Source organism: Daphnia pulicaria, chromosome 1 (assembly GCF_021234035.1).
Source record: "Daphnia pulicaria isolate SC F1-1A chromosome 1, SC_F0-13Bv2, whole genome shotgun sequence".
Taxonomy (NCBI): domain Eukaryota; kingdom Metazoa; phylum Arthropoda; class Branchiopoda; order Diplostraca; family Daphniidae; genus Daphnia; species Daphnia pulicaria.
This window is the reverse complement of record NC_060913.1, coordinates 15,131,229-15,157,819: the sequence shown is the minus strand read 5'-3', so window position 1 is coordinate 15,157,819 and position 26,591 is coordinate 15,131,229. Positions and strand designations below refer to the sequence as shown.

General features: G+C 41.4%; 5 protein-coding genes across 8 annotated transcripts; 2 read left to right on the top strand and 3 right to left on the bottom strand.

Annotated features, from left to right (window-relative positions):
• Window positions 1-1,013: 1,013 nt before the first annotated feature.
• LOC124338222 (ovomucoid-like) lies at window positions 1,014-3,025 on the bottom strand. The gene is made up of 5 exons (XM_046792345.1): window positions 2,933-3,025; window positions 2,787-2,868; window positions 2,451-2,722; window positions 1,484-1,556; window positions 1,014-1,417 (listed from the first exon to the last, which is right to left on the bottom strand). Exons 1-5 carry the CDS (start codon window positions 2,966-2,968, stop codon window positions 1,236-1,238), a joined length of 645 nt encoding a protein of 214 aa, XP_046648301.1. The 5' UTR covers window positions 2,969-3,025; the 3' UTR covers window positions 1,014-1,235.
• Window positions 3,026-3,293: 268 nt separating this feature from the next.
• Window positions 3,294-8,444, top strand: LOC124320763 (mediator of RNA polymerase II transcription subunit 23-like). Its single transcript, XM_046783653.1, has 6 exons — window positions 3,294-3,855; window positions 3,918-4,159; window positions 4,227-5,726; window positions 5,796-6,158; window positions 6,226-6,840; window positions 6,902-8,444. The coding sequence occupies exons 1-6, from the start codon at window positions 3,808-3,810 to the stop codon at window positions 8,307-8,309; spliced, it is 4,176 nt and encodes a 1,391-aa protein (XP_046639609.1). The 5' UTR covers window positions 3,294-3,807; the 3' UTR covers window positions 8,310-8,444.
• A 778-nt stretch (window positions 8,445-9,222) lies between these two features.
• Window positions 9,223-14,452, top strand: LOC124320813 (lysophosphatidylcholine acyltransferase-like). Of its 4 annotated transcripts, none has more exons than XM_046783707.1 (9): window positions 9,223-9,379; window positions 9,534-9,831; window positions 10,287-10,504; window positions 12,377-12,644; window positions 12,717-12,854; window positions 12,921-13,046; window positions 13,110-13,266; window positions 13,408-13,597; window positions 13,657-14,452. In XM_046783707.1, the coding sequence occupies exons 2-9, from the start codon at window positions 9,542-9,544 to the stop codon at window positions 13,734-13,736; spliced, it is 1,467 nt and encodes a 488-aa protein (XP_046639663.1). In that variant the 5' UTR covers window positions 9,223-9,379; window positions 9,534-9,541; the 3' UTR covers window positions 13,737-14,452. The 4 variants fall into 4 exon arrangements, with proteins under 4 accessions (XP_046639663.1, XP_046639664.1, XP_046639662.1 ...); XM_046783708.1 differs by lacking the exon at window positions 10,287-10,504 and adding an exon at window positions 11,682-11,896 and having other exon boundaries at window positions 9,531-9,831; XM_046783706.1 differs by having other exon boundaries at window positions 9,224-9,379; window positions 9,531-9,831.
• Window positions 14,439-16,431, bottom strand: LOC124320814 (protein CLP1 homolog). Its single transcript, XM_046783710.1, has 8 exons — window positions 16,139-16,431; window positions 15,874-16,071; window positions 15,659-15,786; window positions 15,353-15,582; window positions 15,106-15,296; window positions 14,813-15,032; window positions 14,655-14,748; window positions 14,439-14,591 (listed from the first exon to the last, which is right to left on the bottom strand). The coding sequence occupies exons 1-8, from the start codon at window positions 16,247-16,249 to the stop codon at window positions 14,480-14,482; spliced, it is 1,284 nt and encodes a 427-aa protein (XP_046639666.1). The 5' UTR covers window positions 16,250-16,431; the 3' UTR covers window positions 14,439-14,479.
• A 356-nt stretch (window positions 16,432-16,787) lies between these two features.
• On the bottom strand, window positions 16,788-25,781 carry LOC124321243. Its single transcript, XM_046784148.1, has 7 exons — window positions 25,560-25,781; window positions 25,277-25,372; window positions 24,892-25,057; window positions 19,922-20,385; window positions 19,691-19,814; window positions 17,952-18,839; window positions 16,788-17,886 (listed from the first exon to the last, which is right to left on the bottom strand). Exons 4-7 carry the CDS (start codon window positions 19,930-19,932, stop codon window positions 17,377-17,379), a joined length of 1,533 nt encoding a protein of 510 aa, XP_046640104.1. The 5' UTR covers window positions 19,933-20,385; window positions 24,892-25,057; window positions 25,277-25,372; window positions 25,560-25,781; the 3' UTR covers window positions 16,788-17,376.
• Between the last annotated feature and the right edge of the window lie 810 nt (window positions 25,782-26,591).

Sequence of the window (26,591 nt, the reverse complement as noted above, 5' to 3'; positions counted from 1 at the left end):
GCAAAACATTTGAATGGATTATTTTTCGCTTATAATGAGCCACCGAAAACAGCGGACGGGCGGCAGCGCTAAAATAGCAAACGGACCAGCGATAACCGCTGGAAAAAACGGGCGGGCTCGCGTTACTCGTCTGACCAGTCGCCGCAGTCAGCCACAGTCGTTTTACTTCGAATTACATTTAAAAAAATAATAATTTAGAGCGACGCGCATTAAGTAGCTTTAGTTAAGCGATTGCTCGTTTTTAATTATGTGATTAAATAAATGCTCAAATACGCGTTTATCGCGCAAGAATCCCCGTTTGTACTACTGGATTCAAACTGGTTATAAAGGGGGTGGAGATGTGGCATGAAGTGATTCTTTTGACCGCTAGGTGGCTGCTGTTTTTATATAGACCTTTTTTGGATTATATATTGAACTTTTTTTGGGTTTTATATTGACTTTTTTTTGCTTTTTATATCAACTTTTTGTTTTTTATATTATACTCTTTTTGGTTTTAATATAATACATTTTCAGTTTTTATATTGAATTTTTTTTTATATATATTGAATATTTTTTATATATATTGACTTTTTTTTGGGTTTTATACTGACTTTTTTTGGGTTTTATACTGACTTTTTTTGCTTTTTATATAAACTTTTTGTTTTTTATATTACACTCTTTTTGGTTTTTATATAATACTTTTTTTCAGTTTTATATTGAATTTGTTTTTTATATATTCTTTTCTGTTTTATATAATGATATTTTGAAAATCATTATTATATTGAAAAAGTGGCGGTTTTGGGCTTCCATAATATTCTACTACGCAGTACATATTACGCGGCCATTTTATAAAGATTTAGTGGATTCAAAACTTAATAAAACTACGTATTTAGGATCGCTTAAATATGCGCCCATCATTCAACGGATATAACCCTCGCATTTAAACTAAAGCGTTCGATTTTCTTGCTCTTGGTATGCGTAGGTTAGACATATGGTGTGGAAAGTGAAGTAAAATCTCATCTCAGTCATGTTAATTAATCAATATAATTTTAGATGTATTTAAAAGCCTGTATACAATGAGTGGGATTGCACAGCAAATAGCACAAGTATATATAAGCCCACTGGTCATCATAATAAGATAGCGTGCCGAAAACGTACTAAAACCATTGTTCGTATTTGAAATCAATAATGAATAAGAGGGGATCACTATAATTTTGGAGTTACTATTTAGTGAAAATAATTTTGTCTCCGCCATTTTATGGGCTCGCTTCTTTGCATGCACCGTCATAAGCCTTTGTTATGGACGATTTAGTCTTTCCACATATACCTTTAGTCTCGACACTCAATACGCATTCGTTAGAGTAAGTTTTCCCGTCTGTTCCGCATACTGGGGCGTAATTTTTCTTGCAGTTGCAGCTAGGATCCTGGTCTTGTGGAACTAAGAAATAACATGACACAACAGTTATTTATCTATACAAATTAATATGTGAGCGTAAATCCATACTTCCTTGGACGCCAGAGCTAATCAAAATCAAAGCGACAAATGAGATGAGAAGAAGAGCTGCGCTGAATCGGTTCTATGAGACGGAGATTTCGTACACAAATAATTAAGTATACACAATTACATTGGCACTTTTGGGGGAGGTACATATTGCGTGTTAAAGAATAATACCATTTCAATTTGGTGACCGCTTATTTTCGGATTCCTTTACAGAGTATGTGATGTGAATGTTGGACAAAACTGTAAGAAACTGATTTGTTACTATCCAAACGAATTTGGTATATGTAGCTTTAACCAGTGTCGTAAAAGTATTCGAAACGCCCAGTGCTAGCGGCTACAAACATGTAAACCGGTTTGCTGTTTAGATTTGAGATTGCTAGTGCATACTCTCACGCAAGGAGGATTTTGACGACGAACAAGCTAAACGGTTCTCCATGCAGGTTTTATTTCGTGTAACTTGTTTTGGTCAACGCAACTTTCCAACGTACATAGTTACCACAATAACAACGCCAAAAAGCACGCTACAAAGTATCGTAGTGTACATTAATCTACTACACAGGCATGTAAAACGAAGTTGTCCTAGAATAGCAGAAGAATGTTTTAGTTGTGAAATTAATTTTGTTAAATAAATCTAAGTGAAATGCTGGCGCTGAAGAGTATAGTTTGGGAAATACTAATTAATTAGTTAACTTAACCTGTTAAACAGGTTTTAGGATATCAAGTCGTCTTTGTTCGTGTCCAGAGTTTGAGCTTTCACGAAAGGTTCTTTCACTTTAACGAGCAAGTATAAGCTGTCGTAATAAATTATTTAGGAGTACCGCGAATTAAATTGTAACAGAATTATCGGAAAAAAACAGCGCAAGACAATGGTTTGCAATGGAAAGAAACGGCAACAAATAAATTAGGTAGAGATAATGTCGTAAAGAAATCTAGTATCAATTGAATAAGCCTACACATTTTTCTAGATTCAAATTTTCATAAAATTTACAAAGAGATTCACACAGATGGAACACACGAAGATGCAGGTACACAGTTGTTCACCAATCGCAGCTAAATTTGATTGTTGACATTCACCTTCATAAGCCTCACTAACCAACGATTGCTCAGTTCCGCATTTCGTAGTTTGAACTCTCAAACATCCTTCGTTTTCGTAAGTCTTTCCATCTGTTCCGCAAACTGGGGCCCATTGTCTACTACAGACACACTGTGGCCGGTCAGTTTGTTGTGGGCTTTCTTGTTGAACTATAATTTAAGAAATTAAATGGTTAATTTACTTACTGGCTTTAGGAAAGAATTTATTATTTACCTCCTTGAACACCTGATGGGCTGCTGCTCACCAGAACAATCAAGGTAAGTGCGACGAGAAGCAGAACAAAGCTTAAACGATTCTAGTAAGGAAAGAATCGAAAAATCCACACTTGACGAGAAGAAAAATTGTTGTAATCAGATTACCATTGATACAGCTGTTGAATGCATTTTTAAGGTCATCCACAGGATCAGTAATTATGGACAAATAAAAAAAAAGAATTACATAAGAAATACTGTAACTGTAACAAATGTTTAAAGCTTACTGGGCTTGGCTACTATGCTTTAATTACTAGTCTTCCTTTAAAGCAACTCGAGTCACATTCTATCAATCGGTTGTCGTCAGGTTGAAACGCCTTTAGCGCTCTGTCAAACTCGTTTTTAGCTACAAAAAGGACTCTTCTTGTAGGAAATCTCTGTTTCCGTTTATTCTTACTATTGTTTAGTTAAAAATCCATATCTGAAAATAGGAAATTTTTAAATTTCGTCCTTTCGGGTGCTAAGGTTTGGCCAATTTGCAATTCATCAAATCATTGTCGAAATTCAGATCAAAATATTTAATGAAACATAGTCATATCTCATATATAGCTAAATAATGGGGATTGAAGTAGCTCACTCTTGTCGGCTAGTCAGGAGCTAAAAGAATGAAATAAAAACAAGGGACCATGACGAGAAATTATTATCATATTGATTGAACTCTTGTCCCCTTGTTCTCTTTTCCCGTTTGCTGTTTTTTTGCATCTTTTCCAGTTCTTCGATGTTCGAGATTTTCATTTTCCCCCATTTATTAGCGGCGAGTTTGAATATTTCCAAATGTTTAGATGTTATTGATAGATGGCGTTCGCATCAACGTTTGGCACTTCGATGTTTTTCTTGAAAGATTCACGACCGGTATTCTGATCTTCTCCAATTGTTGATTTCTTTATGTTTTTAAAAAAGGTCTGGCTGTAATTAAGTTTGTGAATCAAATCTTCAATTGATATCAGTAAAGCGTGACTTTACTTTTTAAAGTCGGCCTAAAAATGGCATTGGACGGAAGTAAAGTACAAGCGTTGGTTTCGGAAGCATTGGTATGATAATCTTTTCAAATGAAAAATAAAACTAATATGCTAATGCTTGAGTCAAATTACAGAAAGTTGATGCCATTGAAGAAGCTTTTAATGATTTCCTGATCCAACGCAAGGATGAGGGAGTTAAATATAGTGCCTTGGAAAAAGATTTGATAGCGATGATGAATGACTCTCAGGCTGAATCACAAGATGCTATTTTGCCTCAGTTTATTGCTGTCATTTCTGGTGTCAGTAGTGATTCACACTCAAAAATATTATTTAAACTTCTGGAAAGTGTAGTAAACACAAATATTGCAACATCCCGGTAAAAGATTCAATTTCATGTATTGTAATGTTCCTCTGTATCACTTTTTATTCCTTTATTTTAATAGGAAAGTATGTGACTCACTTTTGGGCAATGAGAAGCTTACTCCTGCAAATCCACTTTTATGGCAGGGAAGCTTCTCACTCATCAGGAAAATTGTGTGTCATGTGGATTACAAAGGAGTACGAGAAATAATGAAAACATGCCTAGAAAAGGCACAACTCTTGCCAAGCCGATTTTCAACATCAGAATATCCAAATGTAACAGCATTGGAGCATACTTTGAAACACATTCTAGACCGCCAAGTCTGTCTACTGCCAGCCTATTTCATCGTGAATGAAATAAGAAAAATGTATCCAGAAAACAAAGACTGGCCTCATTGGAAATTGGCTGGTCTATTGTCAGAAGTTGTGGATAGCTTTCGTCCTTTGGTGCAAATGCTCTCTCCTATTGGCAGACCTTTGATGTTCCCTGTGGTTGACCCCTCTGCCCATGGTGTCCACCACAGTTGGAAACTGGAACAGGGTACACTCAAACTTGCTTTGAAAGGGAATTTACCCTATGAAAAAGAGTATACGGAGCCACAGACCCGCTTGATCCGGTACGTTTTGGAGCAGCCCTACTCCCGTGAAGTACTTTGTGGAATGCTGGGCTTACAAAAGCAACACAAGCAGAGACATGCAGTATTGGAAGAACAACTTGTAGAACTACTGGTGCAAGCTATGGAACGTGCAGAAATCGCCCCTGAACAGGATTCAGATGCCGCCGACGAGTTGGGCGTTTCTCATTGGCTCTGGCACCACTTATCCAGCCAAATCATTTACTTTGTTCTTTTCCAGTTCGCCTCATTTTCCCATCTAGTCACGTTATTGCACGAGAAATTGGCAGAACGAAAACTACGCAAAGGGCGCGATCAATTAATGTGGGTTCTTCTCCAGTACATATCTGGCAGCATCCAGAAGAATCCTCTGGCCGAATTCTTGCCTCTTTTGCGGCTGTACGATCTACTCTATCCTGAGCGTGAACCTTTGCCTGTTCCGGACTACACTCGACCTATCTGCGTACATCAAATGGCCGTTGCATGTATATGGATACATATTGTCAAGAAAGCCCAGACAGAACAGCAAAACGCCCAGAAAGAAATTGCTGCAGCTGCTGCGGCCGCTTCGACTGCCGGAGCTACCGGCACCAATCCTTCTCCTGCGGGCCCAACTGGAGGGAAAACGGATTCTCGAGCTTTTACGACTTTGCTTCAGAGACATTTTCCTCAGGCACTTAAAAATCACCAAGAATTTCTACAGCATAATGCTCTTAATCCCCCAAGCAGTGCTCCTTCTGGGGACTACAGGGTAGCTCTGCTTTGCAATGCATTCTCCACGACGTTAGACTGTTTGGCTCGCCCTATGGGTTCGCTAATGGAATCGTTGCACGGAAACCTAAGCCAAAAAGGTTCTGGAAACGCAGGAGGAAGCGCTGGCGGTATGCCAAATACAGGACCCATTTCACCCATTCCGCTGGCCTTTTTAGACGCATTGACTGTGCATGCTAAAATGTCGCTCATTCATAGGTAATCACTTCACATGCTTTACAGTTTTAAGGTTTTCTTTATTAATTTCTTGTTATTTTCTTTGTTCAGTATTGTGACGCACGTTATCAAATGCGCACAGACAAAAATGAACGTTCCTTTAGCTCCAGCTCTCGTTGAAACGTACAGCCGCCTATTGGTCTACACTGAGATAGAGTCGTTAGGTATCAAGGGCTTCATCACGCAAGTGATGACTAGCGTGTCGAAATCACAAGCTTGGGGTATCTTCCATACCCTTGTGGAAATGTTCACTTTTCGTGTTCACCACATGCAACCACAATATCGCATACAGCTGTTAACTCTGTTGCATTCGTGCGCAGTGCCACAACAGCATCAGACACAGCTCACTTTATGTGTTGAAAATGCCGCCTTGAGGCTTATAGGATTACTTGGTGCAGCAGAAATGCAACCTTGGTAATAATTTAGAACCCTTCAAAAGCAACAACTTAATTTCTGGTTTAATTATCCATTATTTTAACAGTTATTCGCGATCAGCTGCCGATATTAAACCACTCTTCTCAAGCGATTCGGAAGAACTCAACCGAGCGCTCATTCTAACGCTTGCTCGAGTAATCAGCGTCGCTGGATGTGAAACGCAACATAGCAGCTGGTACAAGGATCTGCTAACTTTAATACAGCAACAGACGCCTCATAGCTGGTCCAGTAACACACGCGACTGCTTTCCTCCACCCCTAGCCGAGTTCTTCGGACAGGCAGCGAATCAACCAGTCAAGGAATCAAAGCAGCAGTTGAAGCAAAATATCGAAGAAGAGCACCGTAAAGTACTGACCATGAATCCAGACGATTGGCCGGCTCACTTTGCTCCACAATCAAACAATCCGCCATTTTTCCTTTGCTTGTTGTGGAAGCAACTTCTTGAAACGGAACGTATCAATCCCGTAGCTTACAAGTGCATCGAACGCATAGGCGCCAGAGGTTTGGGCAGCCACCTGCGTACATTCTGCGACTTCTTGGTTTATGAATTTGCCAATTCTGGCAAAGGTCAACACGTTAACAAGTGCATTGACGTGCTTAACGAAATGGTGTGGCAATATAACGTCGTGACTATTGAGCGACTCGTTCTCTGTCTGGCTTTGTGAGTAATTATAATGCATATTAAATCGAATTTTCTTAATTAACGAGCTGTTCATTCCTAGGCGTCCCCTGGAAGGTAACGAAGCCCAAGTTTGCTGCTTCATCATTCAATTGCTGCTTCTAAAAACACCGCAGTTCCGTTCGCGTGTTCAAGATTTCGTCAAAGATAATTCGTCCGAGCACTGGCGTCAAAACAATTGGCACGAAAAGCATTTAGCTTTCCAACGAAAGTTTCCCGAACGCTTTGGACCTCCCGAATCGGTCCTTGAAAGCATTGGACAGGGTGGCTCTTACCAATCTCTCCCTACTTACTTTGGTAACGTTTGCCTCCGTTTCCTTCCCGTTTTCGACATCACTATTCATCGTTTCACTGAGATTCCACCAGTAACCAAATCGCTCGAAACCATCCTGGAACACCTAGGCTGCTTGTACAAATTTCACGATCGACCAGTTACTTACCTTTACACAACGTTGCATTACTATGAGCGTAAACTGCGTGACAGGCCACTTCTAAAACGCAAACTGGTTTCCTCCATCATGGGCTCTCTTAAAGATGTCAGACCTCCTGGGTGGGCTTTATCCGAGTCGTACTTAAACTATAGCACTCGTCAAGCTGATGATTTGAATTGGCTGCCAGAATTGGATTATTATGTCAAGTTAGTTGGGCGCCTTGTTGACACTACTGCAGGAAGGTCTCCGTTTCCCTTTCCGGCTATGGACTGGCGTTTTAATGAATTCCCGAATGCTAGCTGCCATGCCCTTTATGTTACAGCTGTTGAGCTCTTGGCACTTCCTGCTTCACCTGCAATCGTAGCCAATGCATTGATGGATGTCGTCTTACAAGGATACAATCTTTTGCCAGTTTCGGAAGCAACGCCATTAGAATCTTGGGTGAATGCTGTCGGCCTTCTTCTGACATACTTGCCGGAATCGTATTGGTCGGTCTTGTATGACCGAATCGTCGAACTGTTAAGCGGTCCACAGCTTTCCACATATACGTACCCCTGTTCACCGCTGCATCTCTTCCATTTCTCGACAGTCGTTGGCCAAGGACTTGATGCTCCTTTTGTCCTTTTGCTCGCCGTTTCCCATGCATTCTTCACCCACGCAAATATTGGCCAAATGGGTGGCCTTCCACAGTTTGTCAAAGATCGCTTGCATCCACTTATTCGTACTGAGGAACAGTATCTTTGGCTTTGCCATTTGATCGGCCCAACTTTACAGCGGTTCAGTGTCGACAAGCCCAAATGCGTTTTTGATTTGACGGTTGAACTCTACGAGCTACTCGAGCAAGTGGACAAGAATGTGGCTGAGATCAGGATGATTGACCCTATTTGTGATCTACTCTACCACATCAAGTACATGTTCACTGGCGATCAAGTGAAAACTGAAGTAGAGCAAGTTATAAGGAACTTGAAGCCACCATTACGACTCCGACTTAGGTTTATCAGCCATTTGAATCCACAGTGATTTCCGATTCACAAAACCGACTGAAATCGTTCTTAAATTTGTCGGAAATACTATCATTTTTCTTTTCTATTCCCAACAGATGTGTACAAATTGAAGTTACGTTGTCTTTGATAATAAAACAATTTTGGGCCCATCTTTGATGGTTTCGTTGGTGAGATTATTTATAGTGCATGCGTGGGAACTATTTTCCGCTATTTTCCAACGTCTCATTTTTGGGCAACAGAATGATGATGCAACATACTCCTGAATCTTGCCTGGATGACTAAGCAGTTCCAATTTCCTAACGATTGCACTGGTTAGAACTAGTCAAGTGCTCTAGAAGGAAGCCAAAGAAGACACAGGTACCGGTTGTATAAGTTTATGTTTAGACTTGCGAGTAGTATACCCGTAAATAACTCGTCCCTCTTCTTCTCTCACCGCGCAAACTAAAGAGATGAGGATGAGATATAAATATCATAAGCACGTTTGGGGGTGTGTAGTGTATATGTTTTCAAGTTTCAAAACTTCTTATCTGTGCATGTTTACTTTCTTTTTTACTTCCCATACACAGGTGCGACAAGTAGCCTACATGACCGCGATTAGAGAACGTCAACGGGAACGGGATCAACAATAAACATTAGACTGTGAGCTATAGCTATTATAGAAGTAGGCCCTATACAGATATTATCAAAAATGAACGACGCTTCTCCGTGGGAGGAACCAAAACCCTAGTGAATGATTGACAATGCGTATCGCTGTTATTCTGGCATGAAAATAAGAACGACGGGATTATAGCTGGCTGGATGTTTTGTTTTGTTTTGTTCTGATATCTTGTTTGTCGTAGTCGTAGTACCGAAAGCTGGTTAGAGTTGTTTAAAGAGCGTCATAGTTCGAGACTTGGCCGCTAAGAGAAATTTGGCAGCTGGGTTGTATCGCGCGAGTCAATTGTCAAGTGCAGAAGTTCTTGAAGCTGGCTTGGTGTGGAAGTTTATATTGTGTGTCCCAATCCCGATGACAGTTTTTAATCCATTCAAGTTGCTGCTCGAAAGAAAGAACATACCAGTCATTAGTTTATAGACAACCGTTGATTAGTGAGTAATCTCCCAATCAGTTGATTTGGAACAACAAACTGCAGCTTTCACTGCCCCAATTGTGGCCACGTAGATCAAATCTGTTGCGCATAGATTTTATACGAATTACGTCAGCTAAATTCATTTTAACCTAATTATGATTTCTTTCTAGAAGGTAACAGAATGAATGGGATATCAGGCTTGAGGCAAAGGACAACAGCTCCTGCCTCGAAAACTACCAACACAGATTGCTCCTCTCATCCCACGACACCAGCAGTGAACCCATTTGTGCATAACATTGACATGAGTGTATATGACAAGATCAAAGTTTATATCTTGACGGTCATATTGCTCCCTCTCCGGCTTGTTGCTGTTTTTGCCTGCCTTTTGATTGCATACTTGCTGGCCTGTATTGGTACTATAGGTTTATCTCAAGAAGATTTGATTCACAAACCCATGACAGGATGGAGAAGGTAATTTTTTACCTCTATCTTTATTTTTATTTATTATTTAATAATTAGTAGTGTTACTCAGTCAACTTCAGACTCAAGAAAGGTGCATTTGGGAAGCGGGAAGAAACTATAAAAGTGCAGCTTTTATGTATGGTTTCCCTCCCTGGATTTGGAGGCAAACCAAATAATTCTTTGATTCTTTTGAGCTTCCTTAGTGGATCATAAAATTCAGAAATGCTAATTATTTTGCTTCATATTTAAAGAAGCATATTTAAAATTTCCATGTTGACTTGCATGGATTAAAAATTGCATTTCTAATTTAGGATCCACTTTGTGTCATTATGTTTATCATGCCATTCGTCGTCGTAATTTTATACGTTGATCATTTTGCTAATGGAAGGGAAGGGATCGCATGCTACACAGTATCCGAGAGCGTCATACGACTTAATTCATTCCGTGATAAATGGTTGTATTAGGGAGCTTCGCACGGTGATCTGCTGGTGGATGTGCAAGATGTTTTTCAACATGGGGTTCTACCGAGTAACAATTAAGGGAATCAGGGCCACCGAGAGAGAAGCGCCAATCTTAGCGTTGGCACCGCATTCGAGTTTTTCGGATGCGTTTCCTGTTGTACTTCTCACGGCGCCCAGCCTCGTGGTCAAGCAAGAAGTTCAGGAGGTGCCATTTTTTGCCAGTGAGTGATCAATTTCTTTAGAAAGCCAATCGTTTCTTTCATACTCACTTTCCAATTTTTACTTTTCATTGATTTTATTTTTTGTTTTATTTATTTTTGTTTCGTTTTGGTCCATGGTTTTTATCTATCGTTAGCTTGGTTACTGCTTGGCTCCGTTATCATCTCTCAGCCCGAGTATAATTTCATTTTCATCTTTTTCGTCGTATTACGTTGACCATAGTTAGCACTCTGAATACCCAAAGAGACAGTTTTTCTTTCTCCAGGATGAAATTCTGACCACGTAGATGCTGGTAGAAGACTCTTGTAATAATCGAATTCTTTAAGTCGTTAGTATTCAATGTGCATGCTATTTTTCTTTTCGTTTCTTAGCGTTTATCTTGCTTAGTGATAGGGGCGGCAGAAAATTTAAGCGTGCGTTCGAATCTATTGGCATATAACTTATGCCAACAAGCAGCTGGAGGTCATTAAACGCGTTCCTATTTATAACAATACATGGACCCTCGCGTTGAAGTCAGTTAGATTGACCGCACCACCATACTCCCAAAGAACAAAAAAAGGAAGATGAAGGGTCTAGACCGTCTGCCACGCCCCACCTTGGCACGCTCCGCTTTTCTCTGCGTTCAGATGACAAAAAAGTTCTTATTGATTTATCGGCTGGAAGCACTCACTGCTTTGTATTAAACAATTGTCTTTGTAATCTATGTTACTTCATTGATTCTTCTTGGAAAGTTTTCGGGCTGAAACAGAGATCTGCACTTTCGTCACTTGGAATTGTTATTTTGACAATATTAGTTTACTAATAAGAGACGGACCCAAGCAACAACCAATTCTAATTGGACCATTGTGACTGAATCTTTTGTGTATCATCTTGAGGGACAACCACGAGGCTGTGCGCCGTAAATGAATTATGCGCATCCTGTAAATAGCTTGTGACTAAAACATTTATTGCTGTTCATACACACGCAAAGACAAACGCATACACACAATATTGATTGCTTGGTGGTGCCCCGATGACGTCTGTTAATGGATTGCTTGACTGGACATAGTATTAATTATAGCGGGTATTGTTCTGGTCTAAACGGGTGGGGAAAGAGTGGTAACTGAATCCATTTTGTTAATAATTTAACTAATGGCTCAAGTGTTATTGTGTCCTACTCTGAATTGATGCCGCATGCAGATCTCTGTCGAAGCTGATTACTGCCACTTCGCGCTTTTGCTTCCGATCATGTGGTTACCGTGTGCGCGTGATTGGTCAACAGGCCACGGCCAAAGAGGCGCCTATCTTGATCTTCTCCCCGCACAGTAGCTTTCTTGATGCCTTTGTAGCCCACTGGACCGGCCTGCCCTGCCTGATCGTTCGAAGTCAAGACAGACAGAGACCAATTTTTGGACGTAAGTAGTTGCACTCCCCCCAAAAAACAGCATCGAAGATTCCTCTCTTCTGCTAACATCGCGTCAATCTGTCCTCCCCCCCCCCGTTTCGTCGTCTAGAATCCCATCGACGCGGGCGAATCGGTTGCACATAATTCATGCGATCCACACTTTTACGATCGTCTTTCGCCTTAAATTTATTGCTGCCGAGTAACCATCTCGTCATTCGTTTCATTTCGAATCGCATTCTGGTTTCGGTCGTCACGCGGATGCTTCAGAATTAAATTGTCAGGGTTAGAGAGTTACTTGAGTCTTCTACGCATGCAAGCTTCCTCCTTCTTCGCCTTTTTTTGTTTTGTTTCTTTTTACTGGTGTTGGTTTTCGTTTTTTTTTATTCATTTTCTTCTATGCTTACTAATAGCACACGCTTATTCGAAATTTGTTCAATTGTTCTCTCGAAATTGTATGAGTCACTGTGTCATAATAGTTGTTCTTCATTAGAACTCATCAACTATACCCAGCCAGTTTACGTCTGGAGGGAAGATCCTGATTCTCGACAGAATACAATCAAGGAAATAAAAAGACGTACAACCTCGCCTGACGGATGGCAGCAGATCCTCATTTTCCCGGAAGGAACTTGTTCCAATCGTAAAGGATTAATCACGTTCAAACCGGGAGCCTTTTACCCCGGTGTTCCTGTTCAGCCTGTTTGTATTAGATATCCTAATCGCTTGGATACTCTTTCGTGGACTTGGCAAGGACCTGGCGCGTATGTTTTTTTTAATTTTATACGTTCATCAAAATAACCCATTGTCACAAATTTGATTTTCAAATATTTTAGTTTGGAGCTTCTCTGGTTAACCATGACTCAATTTTACACGTATTGTGAGCTGGAATTCTTGCCTGTATATGTTCCAACAGAGGAAGAGAAATGTAATCCTAAATTGTTTGCAAGTAATGTTCGAGACGTTATGGCCAAGTAAGTTTTCCTTAATCATAACATTTGTAATTTTATTCTATATGCTTTACCTTATTAAAATTTCAGAGCACTACAAGTCCCGATTATAGATTATTCCTATGAGGATTGCCGTCTTATGAGCAAAGCCAAAAAGCTAGGTTTACCTCCTTCAATTGGACTGATCGAAGTCCAGAATGTTCGGGAAGAATTCGGGTACAATTTGAATTAATCTTAGATTGGTTCTCTTATTAAGGTTTCCTTCTATTTTTCTTTTAGTTTGGATGCAAGAGTGCTGGAAACTGATTTTTTAGAAAAGTTTGCCAAATTTGCAGATGCTTCAAGTGGCCTGGCAACTGCCAAGCAATTTGCTAGGTATTTGCGTCTCCCTGTGGAGCACCCTAAAGCAATGGAAATATTTGAAATTTACGACTCGGTATGTACCCTGGAAATCTCATTCACTTGTTTCATGTCCTTCTCATTGCCAGTTTTTGTTTCATCTTTTATGTAATGCAACCTTTTACACCAATTTTAAAATTAGATGAAGCAAAAATAAAAAAATTTTAACTAATTTCAGGATCGATCTGGTATGATCTCGTTTAAAAAATATGTCCGAGGTCGGTGCACGCTGAGTGGATCAGTCAAGAACTCTACTCGAACCAATGTCAGTTGGGACGTTGTCAAACAGCGCCTTAAACTTTCACCACAGGATTTGGAAACGATTGACTCATTCGTCACGAATTTAAAATCCGATGCGAATGAAAATGGTAAAGATAAATTACAACTAGTAATCGATGATGTTTGTGTAAGAGTAATTTTGATTTAGATGTTTTGGATCACCTTTACGCCGCAGTACCAGAATGGAGTTGGATTGTTTCTGACTTGTGCAACTCACGATTGCCATAATTTAAGGTCCATCTTTATATTTATAAGCTAACCAAGGATCCCGTTTCTTCCCACACGTCATCCACCCATAAACATTTACGTATTAATTAATCCTGTTTACGAGTACCCCTTGCGAAGGACGTCAAGTTAAAACATGACTCTTCTCCAGGCCGAGAGAGCAAAATCCGCGCCAGCAAAATTTTTGAAACGGTTGCTGTGTACTAGTCTTACGAAATCTTGGGTGTTTATTTTTGGCTGTCTCTAAGTGTACTTAGCTGATCGTATTCAGTGTACTGCGCGCGTTTCTTTATCGATAAGTATTTCAAACAGAATGCAACCCACAACTTACGTTCTGTGTGTTTGGCTTCAGTTGCCGAATATTTTTGTCTCTTCGACGGGAATTTTGCAAAATTTAACAATCTTATTCATTAGGATATTTGTTCCACCTTTTCTTCCTACCCTCTCGAAAATATGAAATAGTTCACTCGTGTCGTCGAATGTGACAGTGCCCGGATTATTAAGTGTCCACTTTTTAATTCGACATAAATTTTGGTTAGATAAAAAAGGATACCTCGTCCTGCGCGATTGCGAGGCTTATTATTTAACTGTTTTGTGAGGGGTGTAATTTGTGTGATAGAGAAATTTTGTATGTATGTATGTGAGTGTTTGACTTGAGCAATCATACGGCCTACAGAACGAACAATACACAAGATCAGATATAACAAGGTTGTCAAGAATTTTTATTGTTCGTTCAATTTATAGGGTCAGTGGGAGTCCATATACTGAATGTCGGATAAAAGCAATCGGGTTCGAGGTAGTGGTCGAGGCTGAGGTGACAACACAGTAAGCATTTGCCGTTCTAAATCCACATTATTCCTGTTGTAAATGCACGAAATGTCATAAATAAAATAACATCTGATTTAGGACGTCAAAACTTACACACAAATAAACCCAGTAACGTTGGTCTGAATAATATCATCTTCCCCGGATTCAGCCATACTAATTGAAATCAAATGATGCAATAATTGCTGGCCTGCAATACAGGGAACGTCAAAAATAAAATTTGTCAGTCTCTAAATTAAATAAAAAATCTATACTTGGCTGAACAGTGACTAATTTCGTAAGTTGATCTTCTGCTTTCATTCCCAGAGGCATTAATGAATCCGGTAAGGCCGGTGCACCAATTTTAAATATTTTAACATCTGAAAATCTCACTTCAAATGAGTGTGGATAAAACTGGGCTGCTGATCCGTAGAAATATTCGCGAATTTTCTGATCTCGAGATTCTACTCTTGCCTGCCGACTCCGTTCCACAACCTAACACAAACAATAATTCCAGAATTAAGAGTTGTAGCTATGACACAAATAATTAACAAGCATGAAAACATACTCCGCCACTTTTGGGTTGAAATACAACTTTCACGGTTTCAGGTAAATCACGCACTAGTTCGTTGTAAAGTCGCTCTTGGTCAAGGACGATTATTAGATCAACTTCAAACGCTTTGGCTGCGTGAATAAGCATTTGATACCCTTGGCCCTTTACCCAGCCACAGGTGTTGATTATTACTCCACTAACAGCATCTACACAGAAAAATAAATAATTTGAATAATTGAAAGAATATTACTTTCTCTCCTACTCTGTCGATTTGCTTCCATTCTCTCTGCAACTGTTTGGGCTAATTTGGTGACAAGTAAATTGTACAGCATTACATTACTCCCAGGTTCTTTGTACCCATAGTGGTATATTAGTGGGCATACTTGGGAAAATCCTTCTTCAACATCAGCAGGACGTTCAATTGCCATTGCACCAATAGTGCCTGGAATGGAAAGTTGTCCCTGGCCAACGTCTAAATCAACATATATAGGCCTATTTAAACATAAACAAATTTGATTCTATTTCTTCAGATATAAAATGTTTAATAGTGTTTTCTTAATTTGTCTACCTTCTACCCATTCTCACTGCATAGTTCAAAAGCAACTTGCAAACTGTTGATTTTCCAACATCTGTTGGACCAACGATCATGGCTATAGGGCCTCTTTTAGTTTCGTCAGCATCAGCTTTCTTCCTTATCTGAGGAAGAAATAAAGAACATACATACAAATCATAATATTGGAAAAAAATTTTAAGTAATACAATTATATCTGCATGTTACTTTACCTGTTCTAATCCAGCATGTGTATTGAGATAAATAATCATTGGAGTTTCTCTTGCCACATAAGCCGCTTCTGTTTTCCCTCTCAGTTCTAAAAGACAACCTTGCCATGTGAAAACAGCGATCTTGGAACCACCACCAAAACTGTACACTTTTCCTTTGACAATTTCTGTTCCAAATACTTCTGCCAGTCCAGATTTCAACTATGAAAGAAATTAGTTAGCTAGTTAGGTTGAATGGAATTCTGACAATTTAAACAATTTAACACACTTCTAATGTGACTTTTTCTTTGCTTTCAACTTCAAAACGAAGCTCGTTATCTTGTTCAAGTTTGAATTCTTGGACCACTTCAGACTCTTTTTGTCGTTGCTCCTCCGACATTTTCTAATTGATAGTGCACTTTTCAGATTCGAAGATGTTTATAGAAGATGAATATATTACAACTTAATTTGTTGAAATTTAAAAGAATAAACTAAAAGTTTAAACTCAGACTTTGTCAACAATAAGACTTCGGAATCAGATACTGAAAAAACCATGCGTCATAGCTGCTGCTGCTCTAATGGGGAATATTGCGAATGTTCAGCTGATTTTGGAAAAGCATACCTTTCGCCATCTAGTGTCGTATTAAGTTACTATTCCAAATTAATCGAATCGACTAGTAGCCACCTAGCGCCGGATATCGAGACCTGGGAGGACACACATTACCAGTGAAAACGGAAAAACTCGTTCAAAAACGGGTAACTTCATGCTCCAAGTCCAACTATGGTACGGAAAATACGTCTCCGGATGGATGCTGTACTAGATACACCCAACAAACCCGAGCCTGAATGTAACTCACTAGACAATTTGGTCACAACAAATTATCCACACAAAATGAGCTTTATTTCTTTTTAAATAAAGAATCACCATCGTCGCAATGGAAATTTGTAACAAGTGTATTTATTCTAAATCGATATTTCGTTTTGGCAATTTGTTTTGTCGGAATATACTGTGGTGTAGGATATAACCAATCAAAATGAATGCCCCTGTAGGTATATAATAAGATCATTGGCGTGTGTGGTATGTATGTACAGTGTGTGTTACACAAGACACGAATTAAGATGTATCATAGAAATACTGCCGGCGATGTGTGTGTGTAGTATATAATCTGCTAGTATGCAGCCATCGTCAGTATATATGTGTGTGTGTGTGTGTATGTTTTGAAGAAATGAAAGTTGATCACGTTCAAAACCATCAACCGACATTCTTCTTCTTCTTTTTGGGCGTACGTACAGAAAACCATATCTTTTCAAACTCATCTTCCACGGTCCTAAATTGAGCCTCGAACCTGCATCGACTCGCCTTTTGGTTTGGTGTTTTAATATTTTTGTCACGCGCACTTGATCGTTTCGTCTTTGCAAGGATCCTCGCACAGAATTGAGCGTTTAATATTTATAATAATTAATTTTTGGGTTTGGTTTTTTTGTTTAAATCGAATGGGGAGAGAGTAGGGCGTGTCCGTCCATTGATCACTCACTGACGGACGACGTCTGGCGATTGAGACCCAGGAGACGAACGGCGTGACTGCTGCCGCTGCTGCTGCTCCCGCCCACCATGGTGGAATTGTGGCGAGTCTTCCGCAATCCGGGCTCCTCTTCCTCGCAGCCGGCCAGATTGGAGAAGGCCACGCCGAGGCCGGCAGCGTTGGACAGGGCGGCCGTCCGATCGAAATCAATGGTGGCGTAGCCTTCGGCGCTGATAACGGCCTGAGACTGCTGGGCCGACGACAGATCGGCGACGGCCGTCGTGCTGGCCATCGCCGTCACACTGGCCAAGCTATTCATAGTCCGGTGCGGCGATTCCGGGAACGAGGCTAACGATCCTTCGGGCGAGTTGGCCTGCAATCCTCCGCCCGTTGTCGTCGTCACCGAGGCCGTCGTCGTCGAATCCGATCCTTTGTCCAGGTCCAGGAGCACGTAGTTGACTTGCTTCAGCGACGGCAGCGCCATGTGATTGGAATCCAACGATCTCGGCTTGGCCTTCATTTTGATCGGATTCAAATTAGATTTCAAAACATTTTAAAACTCTGATTGAACTTAATTACCTCGATGGCATCCGGGCCGACGTTGATGTAGAGATGCTGCTGGTTGTCGGCTTCGTCGGCCGACAGGTCGTCCTGATCGGCCATCAGGAGCCGCGGGTCCTTGACGGCGTTGCTGTTGTTCATCTCGTGATGCAAATTGGCGTAGGCCACGGGAGGAGGGACCAGGACCGTCTCCATGGTCAAGGGACCGGTCGTCATCATCATCGAAGGATCCAGGTGATGATGGAGTAATCCCGTGTCATTATTGGCGGCAGCAGCAGCAGCAGCAGCGGCCAGGAGAGCTTCGTTGTTGGCGTAGAGGTTGCCGGCCGCCGACGGACTGATGGGCGACGAGCTACTAGAAATGAGCGAGGAAGAACTAAGTGGCCTGGAATTGGGTGACCAGACGGCCGGACCCGGCTGCTGCTGCTGACCGGCCAGTCGAATGGGTTCCAGGTAGGAATTCTCTTCAGCCTCGGCGGCATCTTCTCGATCGACGGCCAGGCCGTTGCCGCCGCCGCCGCCGGCGTGGCTGTTGGGGAAAAGTAAAGAGGAGGCGCTTCTGGGAGGCATCGAGTGGCGGATGCGCGACCGCGAGTGGTTGCTGTTGGCTCCAGCCAAGACTCCGGCCAGCTGTTCCTGCTCCTCGTGACGGGCGGCCACTCGAGCCTGGACGTGATTGAAGAGTATCTCCGCGTTGCGGCAGTGGAAGGCGTAAATGCCCGGTCCGGTTGGACAGCGTCGGCCGCACTCGAAGCTAAAGAGCTGGGCGTCGAAACCGTAGCGCCGGAGGGATCTCAACGGCCAGCGGACAGGCGTCTTACCCCGCTGATACAATATCAGGTCGGACTCGCCAACTTCCAGTTGGCCAGGACACAAACGCCGACCCGTATCGTCCACGTTCATCACCTGTTGATGGACCAGAACAAACAACAACAACAACCAGAAATTAATTCAATGTTTTTTTTTCCAAATTCAAACTTTCAACAGTTTAATGATTTTATTTTTCTTTCTTCCGTTTCAAACAGGTGTTATCGATCGACTTGAAAGTAGACAGTGGAAACCCCCCCGTCCCCTCCGGACGGCCATTTTAATCTGTGACATGACACGGGTGGCAAGAGAAACCGGAAGAAAGATCGATTGGCGTTTTACAAACTTATGGAGGGTGGAAATAGTTTTCTATCCGGCAGCCGTCGTCAAGCCGTATTCACGACTACTATCCTACATGATGTAACCGTCTGCAATATATTTACATACTATCCCCCCCCCCATTTTATGACATGGCGACGTACTACGTCTAGTCATCTTTTTGAACGAAGTAAAAAAGAAAGTTGCTGGGTGTGGGTTAGAGTCCAAATACGCGACAATCAGAGGTATGCACAGGGAGAAATTCCGTCTCTTGTGAGAATCGATAGGAATTTCATTTCCAGTAGTACACAGAGCGCCAGAAAGAGAGAGAAAGAGCTCGAAAAGAAGATAAGACCTTTGACAAGTTGAGGACAATGGAATTCTCCATCTATCTATCCCGAATAACGAAAATAGAAAATGTCGACAACGAATATGTAGAAAAGGAAGCCCTTTCAGTGTGCCCAGTGTTTTGTATACAAATTGCGTGGGCGTCGGCAATCGACAAATGGATGTACACACTATTAGACATCAGCACAGGTGACAATGGTAAACAAATATGATCAAAACCGACCGATAGGTTTGTTTGGGGGGCAGCCTTGGGACTTGGACGAATGGAAAGATATGCAAATCACCTGGAAAAGGTTGGCGTTGGTGGCGAAACCCGCCACCGCGTCGTGTTCGGCCTTGCTCGAGACGCAACCCATGTTGATGAGCTTCGTCTTGTAGTCGAGCCCAATTGGCTGCAGAGATGATTCCCTGCGTACAAGAATACCAAAAAATACCAATTTATTTTCAAAATTAAACATACCGATTACGCAATCGACTCACGCAACAAATGAAATAGAGAAAAATGAAAAATTTACGTGAGCAGCATAGAGGTGGTTTAGCACCACGGATATGAGTTGGAACAGCTGGACCGGTCGATCGCCAACAAATGATTTTCTCTTCAGATGAATTTGATTTGTTTCTTTGATGAATGAATTTCCGGTTTGCCTTTTGTAGGTTAACGTCGTTCTTTTCTTCGAAAAATAAAAATGCCGGGACCAGCAGCTCACAATCTTCCACCCTCTATCCTCGTTCGTACGGTTGATTATTCGTTGTCGACGACTTATTGATTTTGAAAACTCACGGGGTTGGGGGGGGGAGGAGGAGGCAGGGAGGGTAGGAGGAGAAGGAGGAGGCCACTGCCGCCAAATGTCAAAGAGATCAGAGGCAACTGCGCTTCTCCTGCTGCTCCGGCTGGTTGGAGGACACTGACACGATCGCAATCAACTTGGACGACGACGACGACGACAACTCATCGCCGCACATTGTGTGAGTGTCGTGTCTTGTGTAAGAAAAAACAAAAAAAACAATTAAAAAAAAAACTTAAAATTCGTTGATGAAAAAAAAAAGAACGATGGACGATCGTGAGCGAAAAGAAAAACGGACGACGAACGACGTAAAATCCTTGTGTGTGTTACACGAGTCGAATAATCTGCCCCCAAAAAGTGACGGGATAGCAAAAGACTTGCGCTAGGAGCGACGGCGGCAGCATCCACACGGCATGGAACCGATCAATACCATCACGAACGAAAAGGGGGGATGGGGGGGGGGGCCTTGGTCGGCAATCGGCGACGACTAAACCGGGAGCCAGAGATAGAACGCACACGCGGCGGGTGCCGGGAGAGAAGAGAGAAGAGAAGAAAGATGGATGAAAGGAGAGGAGGAAGGAAGAAAATGAGACGGACAAACACACACACGGGCCAGCAGCAGCAGCAAACAGGAAAGAAGAAAAAAGAGGGTGGAAAAGAAGGAAGGAAAACAAACACGGCTCGATATATGTATTTTCGGGTGTTTTCTATTTTGTTTTTACTTTTCTCTTTTCTTGAGGAGGGGGGTGGTGTGTTGTTCCTCCACCCTTAAAAAACCGGGAGGTTTTTTTTTTTTCGCACAGACACACGCACACCGAAAAAATAAGTTCACACACGAGTCTTTTGTATAGACTAAGATTCTTGTCCAAAGTCATTAGTGTCGTCGCACAGGATTTTTCCGTCTCTTCTGGCGCCGAGGTGTCAAACCCAACCAGCAACACCTCACCATTTCGGCTGGTTATGATCCGCACAAAACATTTTCTTTCTTCTTTTCTCACTGTAGAAATAACAAAAACACAATTTGCGTTGGGTGGGAAAATTGAATTTAAAACAGCCCCCCAACCAACTAAACAAATGTTCACTGTGGGATTTTGAGTCGTCGTCGGCGAAATGATGATGATGGGGGACCCCAACGAAAAGTGAAACGACGGGTCCAGCGGTCTGGAGTCGACTGGGCTGCTCCTATCTAACGCCCGCGCCCTTTAAAACCTTTTTTTTTTACTCTCCTCTTCTTCTTCTTCTTCCTTATTTTCTTTCCTTTTTCTATTTTTCTCAGACTTTTTTATTTTTTTATTTTTTATTATTCCCCCCCCCCCTTTTTTTTCTTGACTCCACCCGCCGCTGCGCACTCCGTCCGCCACACAGACTCGACCCGTGTATATTTGAACGGAGGCATTTGCAGCCAGTTGGCATCGCCTCGTTCCACAGTTGCCAGGCAAAAATGGGGTTTTCCCATCCCCCTTTTTTTGCTCTCTTTTTCTCTTCATTCGCTTTCTCTCTCTCTCTCTCTTTATCCTCTTTTTTTTTGCCCCCCCCCCCCCATCATCTATACTGGCAGCGTCTTTTGTGTGTGTACACATCTTGTAAACGCGATCAGATATATGTGTATAAGCTGGGAATATATGTGACATGATTGGCTCGGCACGTCAACTCCCTGCCCAATTGCAATTGCAATTTTTCTTTTAATTATTATTTGAATTGCAATCAAAAATTATGAATTCTACTTCTTTCAGGGAATTTATATTTCCACCCTAATTATTTTCTATTCTACATTTAAGGTATGGGACCTCTGTTTCCTGATGTTACGTGTGTGATTGCGTCTACGATTTGGCTGTATGTAGCGTGTGTTGTTGTTGTCGATGAAGAAACCCCAAATTAACTTAAAGCCCCTGACTGGAAAAGTCTTCCGAGTCTCTAACCGTCCGCCCTTCATCTTCAATCCACTTAAAACGTGTAGACAAGAGAATAATAATAACAAAAGGGCCTCCCCCCAATTTTTTTTTTTGCATGTATTGACGTAAAGTCTTACCGAGAGAAAGAAGCCAACAGCCCGACAAAAGGTCACGCTCAAAATCTCTCAGACAAGAGTTTATAGTATAGTATATGTGTGTAGATACCTATTTATGCGTGTAGATGTAATAATAATCCCGCACACGCGAAACGTTCTAATCGCGAAACCCCCAAAGGTTTTTTTTTTTTAATCCGATTTGACTTGAATCACGAAATTTTTATTCTTTTCACGGGATTGTAACGAAATTTATTTTATGTTTTTTCCGTGTGTATCTATATATAGTAGGTGGGATATTATTAGGGATTCAACAGTTTGTCGAGATTGTGACGGAGAGAAAAATCCAAATGAAATTGCGTGTTGGAATGAAAAGGAGGAGGAGGGTATGAGTCTCTGTGTTGGGTTTATGACAGCAGCGGGGCTTCGTCAAAGTGGTTTTTCATTGCTCTGTGCTGTTGTTTGTGTGTTGTCGGGCGGACATCCGGTGTCCGTGCGGATGAGGGCACCGAGAAAGACAAAAATTGGAAGGGGAAAATGAAAAAAGTTGCCCCCGAGGGCATATTATCCTGTGTCCCCCCTCCCCCCTTCGTCTGTATAGGTACTACTCCTTTTACGAGTCGTGTGTATTCCACCTGTGCGTTCAATCTGAAGAGGACAAGAGGTGAGCTGACCCGTTTCCGTTCCATTTCCTTCCCATCTTCATCCTGCCCCTTTTCAACTGGTTTTTCCTCCATTTTTCCTATTCACAGGAAGTCGAGATTTCATTTTGATAATAATTTCTCGACAAAAATTCCATTCAGCTCAAAAAATCCAACCAAATGCCAAAAAGGAAGGAATTGAATTAAAGTCGGGGGGAGAAAGTGACGCACCACCGGCCATTTTTTAAATGCCAGTTCCGGCAGCGTGAACTCCCGACACCTCCGCACAAACTTGCACAGATTCTTTTTCATTTTCTTATTTTTTTCCGGTTGTCGCGCCCACCACTCGGCCACACGTTGAAAGAAAATCGAGGGACAAGATCGAGTACGTCAGCAAACGAGCGGACGACATCCGTCACTAATGTCGCATCCATCTTGTCTATAACTGACGACTGTGTAACTTTTAATACATAGAATGAGGTGATGTCCATCCCGCTGGATCTATTTCGCAATTATTTCATCAAGTTATTTCAAATCTTTTCCAAAAAAAAAAAAAACCAACCCATACAACCGTGTGTGTATATAATAAATACCGTTAGATGCTGATGCCATAAAAATAAAATAGCCCCTCAAAAAGTCACGTTGAAAAAAAGAAGAAGAGATAAGCCGGAGCGACTGAGAAATGAACTCCAGATGGCGATAGTGACATTCAGGTCAACTTGTGAATGGGTTCTCTGTGTGGGTTTAACCGCAGGCATCACAGCATCGAAAAAATAAAAATCTCATCGCCTTTTGAAAAAGAAAAAGTTCACTAAAACGTCGTCAGCTGATTAGCTCCGATTGATAATATATCCAGACGCATATTTGAAATCGTTATACCGCGCTCGTATCAATTTAATAACAGGGATGTATAGAAATAGCGTACATGACAAATGAGAGGTATTGAATACGCTTTGGCTAGATCAAATGAAATTATTTTGCCATGAAATTCTGGCGTAGCTCGATGCTGCCGCCATTGAAAATTCGAATTGATCAACTGAGTTACAAAGAAGAGCAAGAATTCCCCACAAAACAAACTGTTTTAATTTATAAAAAGGTGTACAACAGCAACCATTTCTATCGAGTGATTAAGATAGGTCAATCCGTAAAAAGAATGGTATGCGCCGACAGCTTGATGGAAAAAAAACATTTGTAACAGAATTCCCAACGGTACAAATGAAATCGAGTCTAACCGGTCCCGATGGCCGCACTAAATACAGACGATGGGATAGCAGCTCTTGTAGAGCTCTGGTTTTTTAACATTGATTGCTAGCATGTATACGTATATGCTGAGAAACTTAACACGGACATGCGATGCACGTCTCGAAAAACTATTTGGGGGAAAACTGAAGCCGCGCCAGCCGGTGTCAAATAAAAGCGGCGCGTCACAGTAATACCGACGCATTATTACGTAAGCCATATGCGCAGCCGGGGGAAAAAAAAGCTGTAAACACACAGCACTCAACATGGAACATAAAAATTTGTTTTGGGCGATTCCTATTGGGTATAGAACGTGAAACCGAATTGGGTTCAATCCCGCGGGAGTTATGACAGCGCGTGCCTCAAGCCACGTGATATGTAATTCAATCTAAAAAGTCGAGACGTTGGAATGAAATTCCATTCATTCAGTTTTGTAGAATTGAATGTTTCGACTTTGGCAACGTGATGGCGCTGCTGCCAGTAGCTGCTCGATTCCCGAAGGTTTGTATGGCGCTGAATTGAATTCAAACGAGACTTTGCACATTGTTGTGGTGTTTAAAATTAAACAAGTTTTTTTTTTTTAATTTGATTTTTTACCCGCAGACAAAGTTGTGAGGTATAAAACAAGCCTCTGATACTGTGCAGTCGCTCTGCAAATAAGTTATTTAATTAATCCTGATTGAGACAACAGAAACGGCAAGAGAAAACAGTTCCAGTCAAAGGCCTAGCTCAGGAATAATCGTACTCCGTAACGTTATATAACCATAACACCACCAAATAGATAAAAAGGAAGAACAGGAATACATTGTTCCTACCTTAAAGCCGAGGAAATCCACAGCCAGGCAACCACAAAAGTGCTCCATCCTCAGTCAAGTCACGGTTGACGCCAGGCAGGATAGGATTTTAAGAGGGTCGTACACTCTTCACATGGGTGTACACGAGTCTGACAGAGTTTTCCCAATTAAACTAGGAGCTGTTTATCTAAACAAAAAATACAAAACAGGTTACGAAAAAAATATTGCAGGTACAACAAGTTAGGAAAAGTTAGAAAGAAGACAGTGGTTATCTCCTTATTGTTAATTAACATGATTGCTGAAGGTTTACATTTAATACCTGGTAATACCTTTTTATGCAAGTTTCAGGTACCATTAAAATATATACAGCAGGTAACAGGTTAATAGAAGCAACAAAAATCATTACCCAATTAATGATGCTGAGATTGTTGGTGATGACGGGTCAGTGTCAAAACTGTGCACATCTTTTGGTCACAATATGGCTGGCTCAGGAATCTGAAATCTACACAAAGGTAAAGGTTACATAGAGTAAACAAACTCTGTTACATGCATCAACAACAAGCATACATGATAGATGCTAGTCACTGTAGTTGGGCACCAACATTTTACAAATTTGGAAAAGGTTGAACTCTTCTAATTAAGCTCCCAAAATCATTCTATTCGTATTTCGTATTCCTAGTTTTATTTACCTGAGAAACAGCATGGAGTGGAGAGCAAACCACGAGTCACGACACCAAATAAGTTTACACGCCGACCACATTTTATTTGTTAACTGCAATTTCTCGTGCAACCACGTACACGTTTCCATCAAACCAGTGATCCGTTCAGTTTTCTATGATAAAAAATATCTGAACCTTCGTCTCTTTTTGCTTTTTCGAAACTGCGAAACAAAAGGAAAGCAGACGACACAAATATTCTAATTAACCACGCTTAAGAAGTTAAGATATCGATATTAAAAATCCGCCCTCCGCGCCTCCCACTTCCCGCCAAAATCAGAGAAAATCAACCCCTTCCCTGAAACCAAACCGCATGGACAAATCGGGATATCAAATTGTTCGTCTAAACAAATTTGATTAAGCCCACCCTGGACGGACAAGATCCGAGTAAAAATTTGCACGAAATCCGCCCTAATAACACCCCCCAGGGTGGCTCGTTGGAACGGAGAGAAAAAGCGGAGAAATTGCGCAGAGTTTGGTGTTTTCTTGATCTGAAAAATTTTGTTTTGATGGCAATAAACAACGTCTGATTATATACCCCACCAGCTATTTGATGTCTGTGTATTTGCATACGTCATTAGGATGCATTCATTGCATTGGCGTATTAGCCTCTCCTTCCAACCGCAATGTGCCCGTCTTTATCGAAACCCGTCAAGCGCGGGAATTTTGAAAAATTTGATTGACGCCAATAACCTCGTCTCGTGGAGATTGTACACAGACACGGGGAAATATACTGAAAAGAGAAACAAAATTGCTGCAATAGCTATCCATGTTGCGCGTGTTGACTCAACTGTTGTGTGCTGCTGCGTGAGTGTCGTGTTTGACGAGTTGAACCAATATTGGAAACATTTCATTTCTATTTCTCACATTTGATTATTTCGGTGCTGAACATTTCCTTCTACTGCCAAAATAAAAAAAAGATAAAAACACGCTGGAATATAGTATAGACCCAAGTCGGACACAAATCCCTTGCTAATAACATGTGACTATTCCAGCGGATCCTAT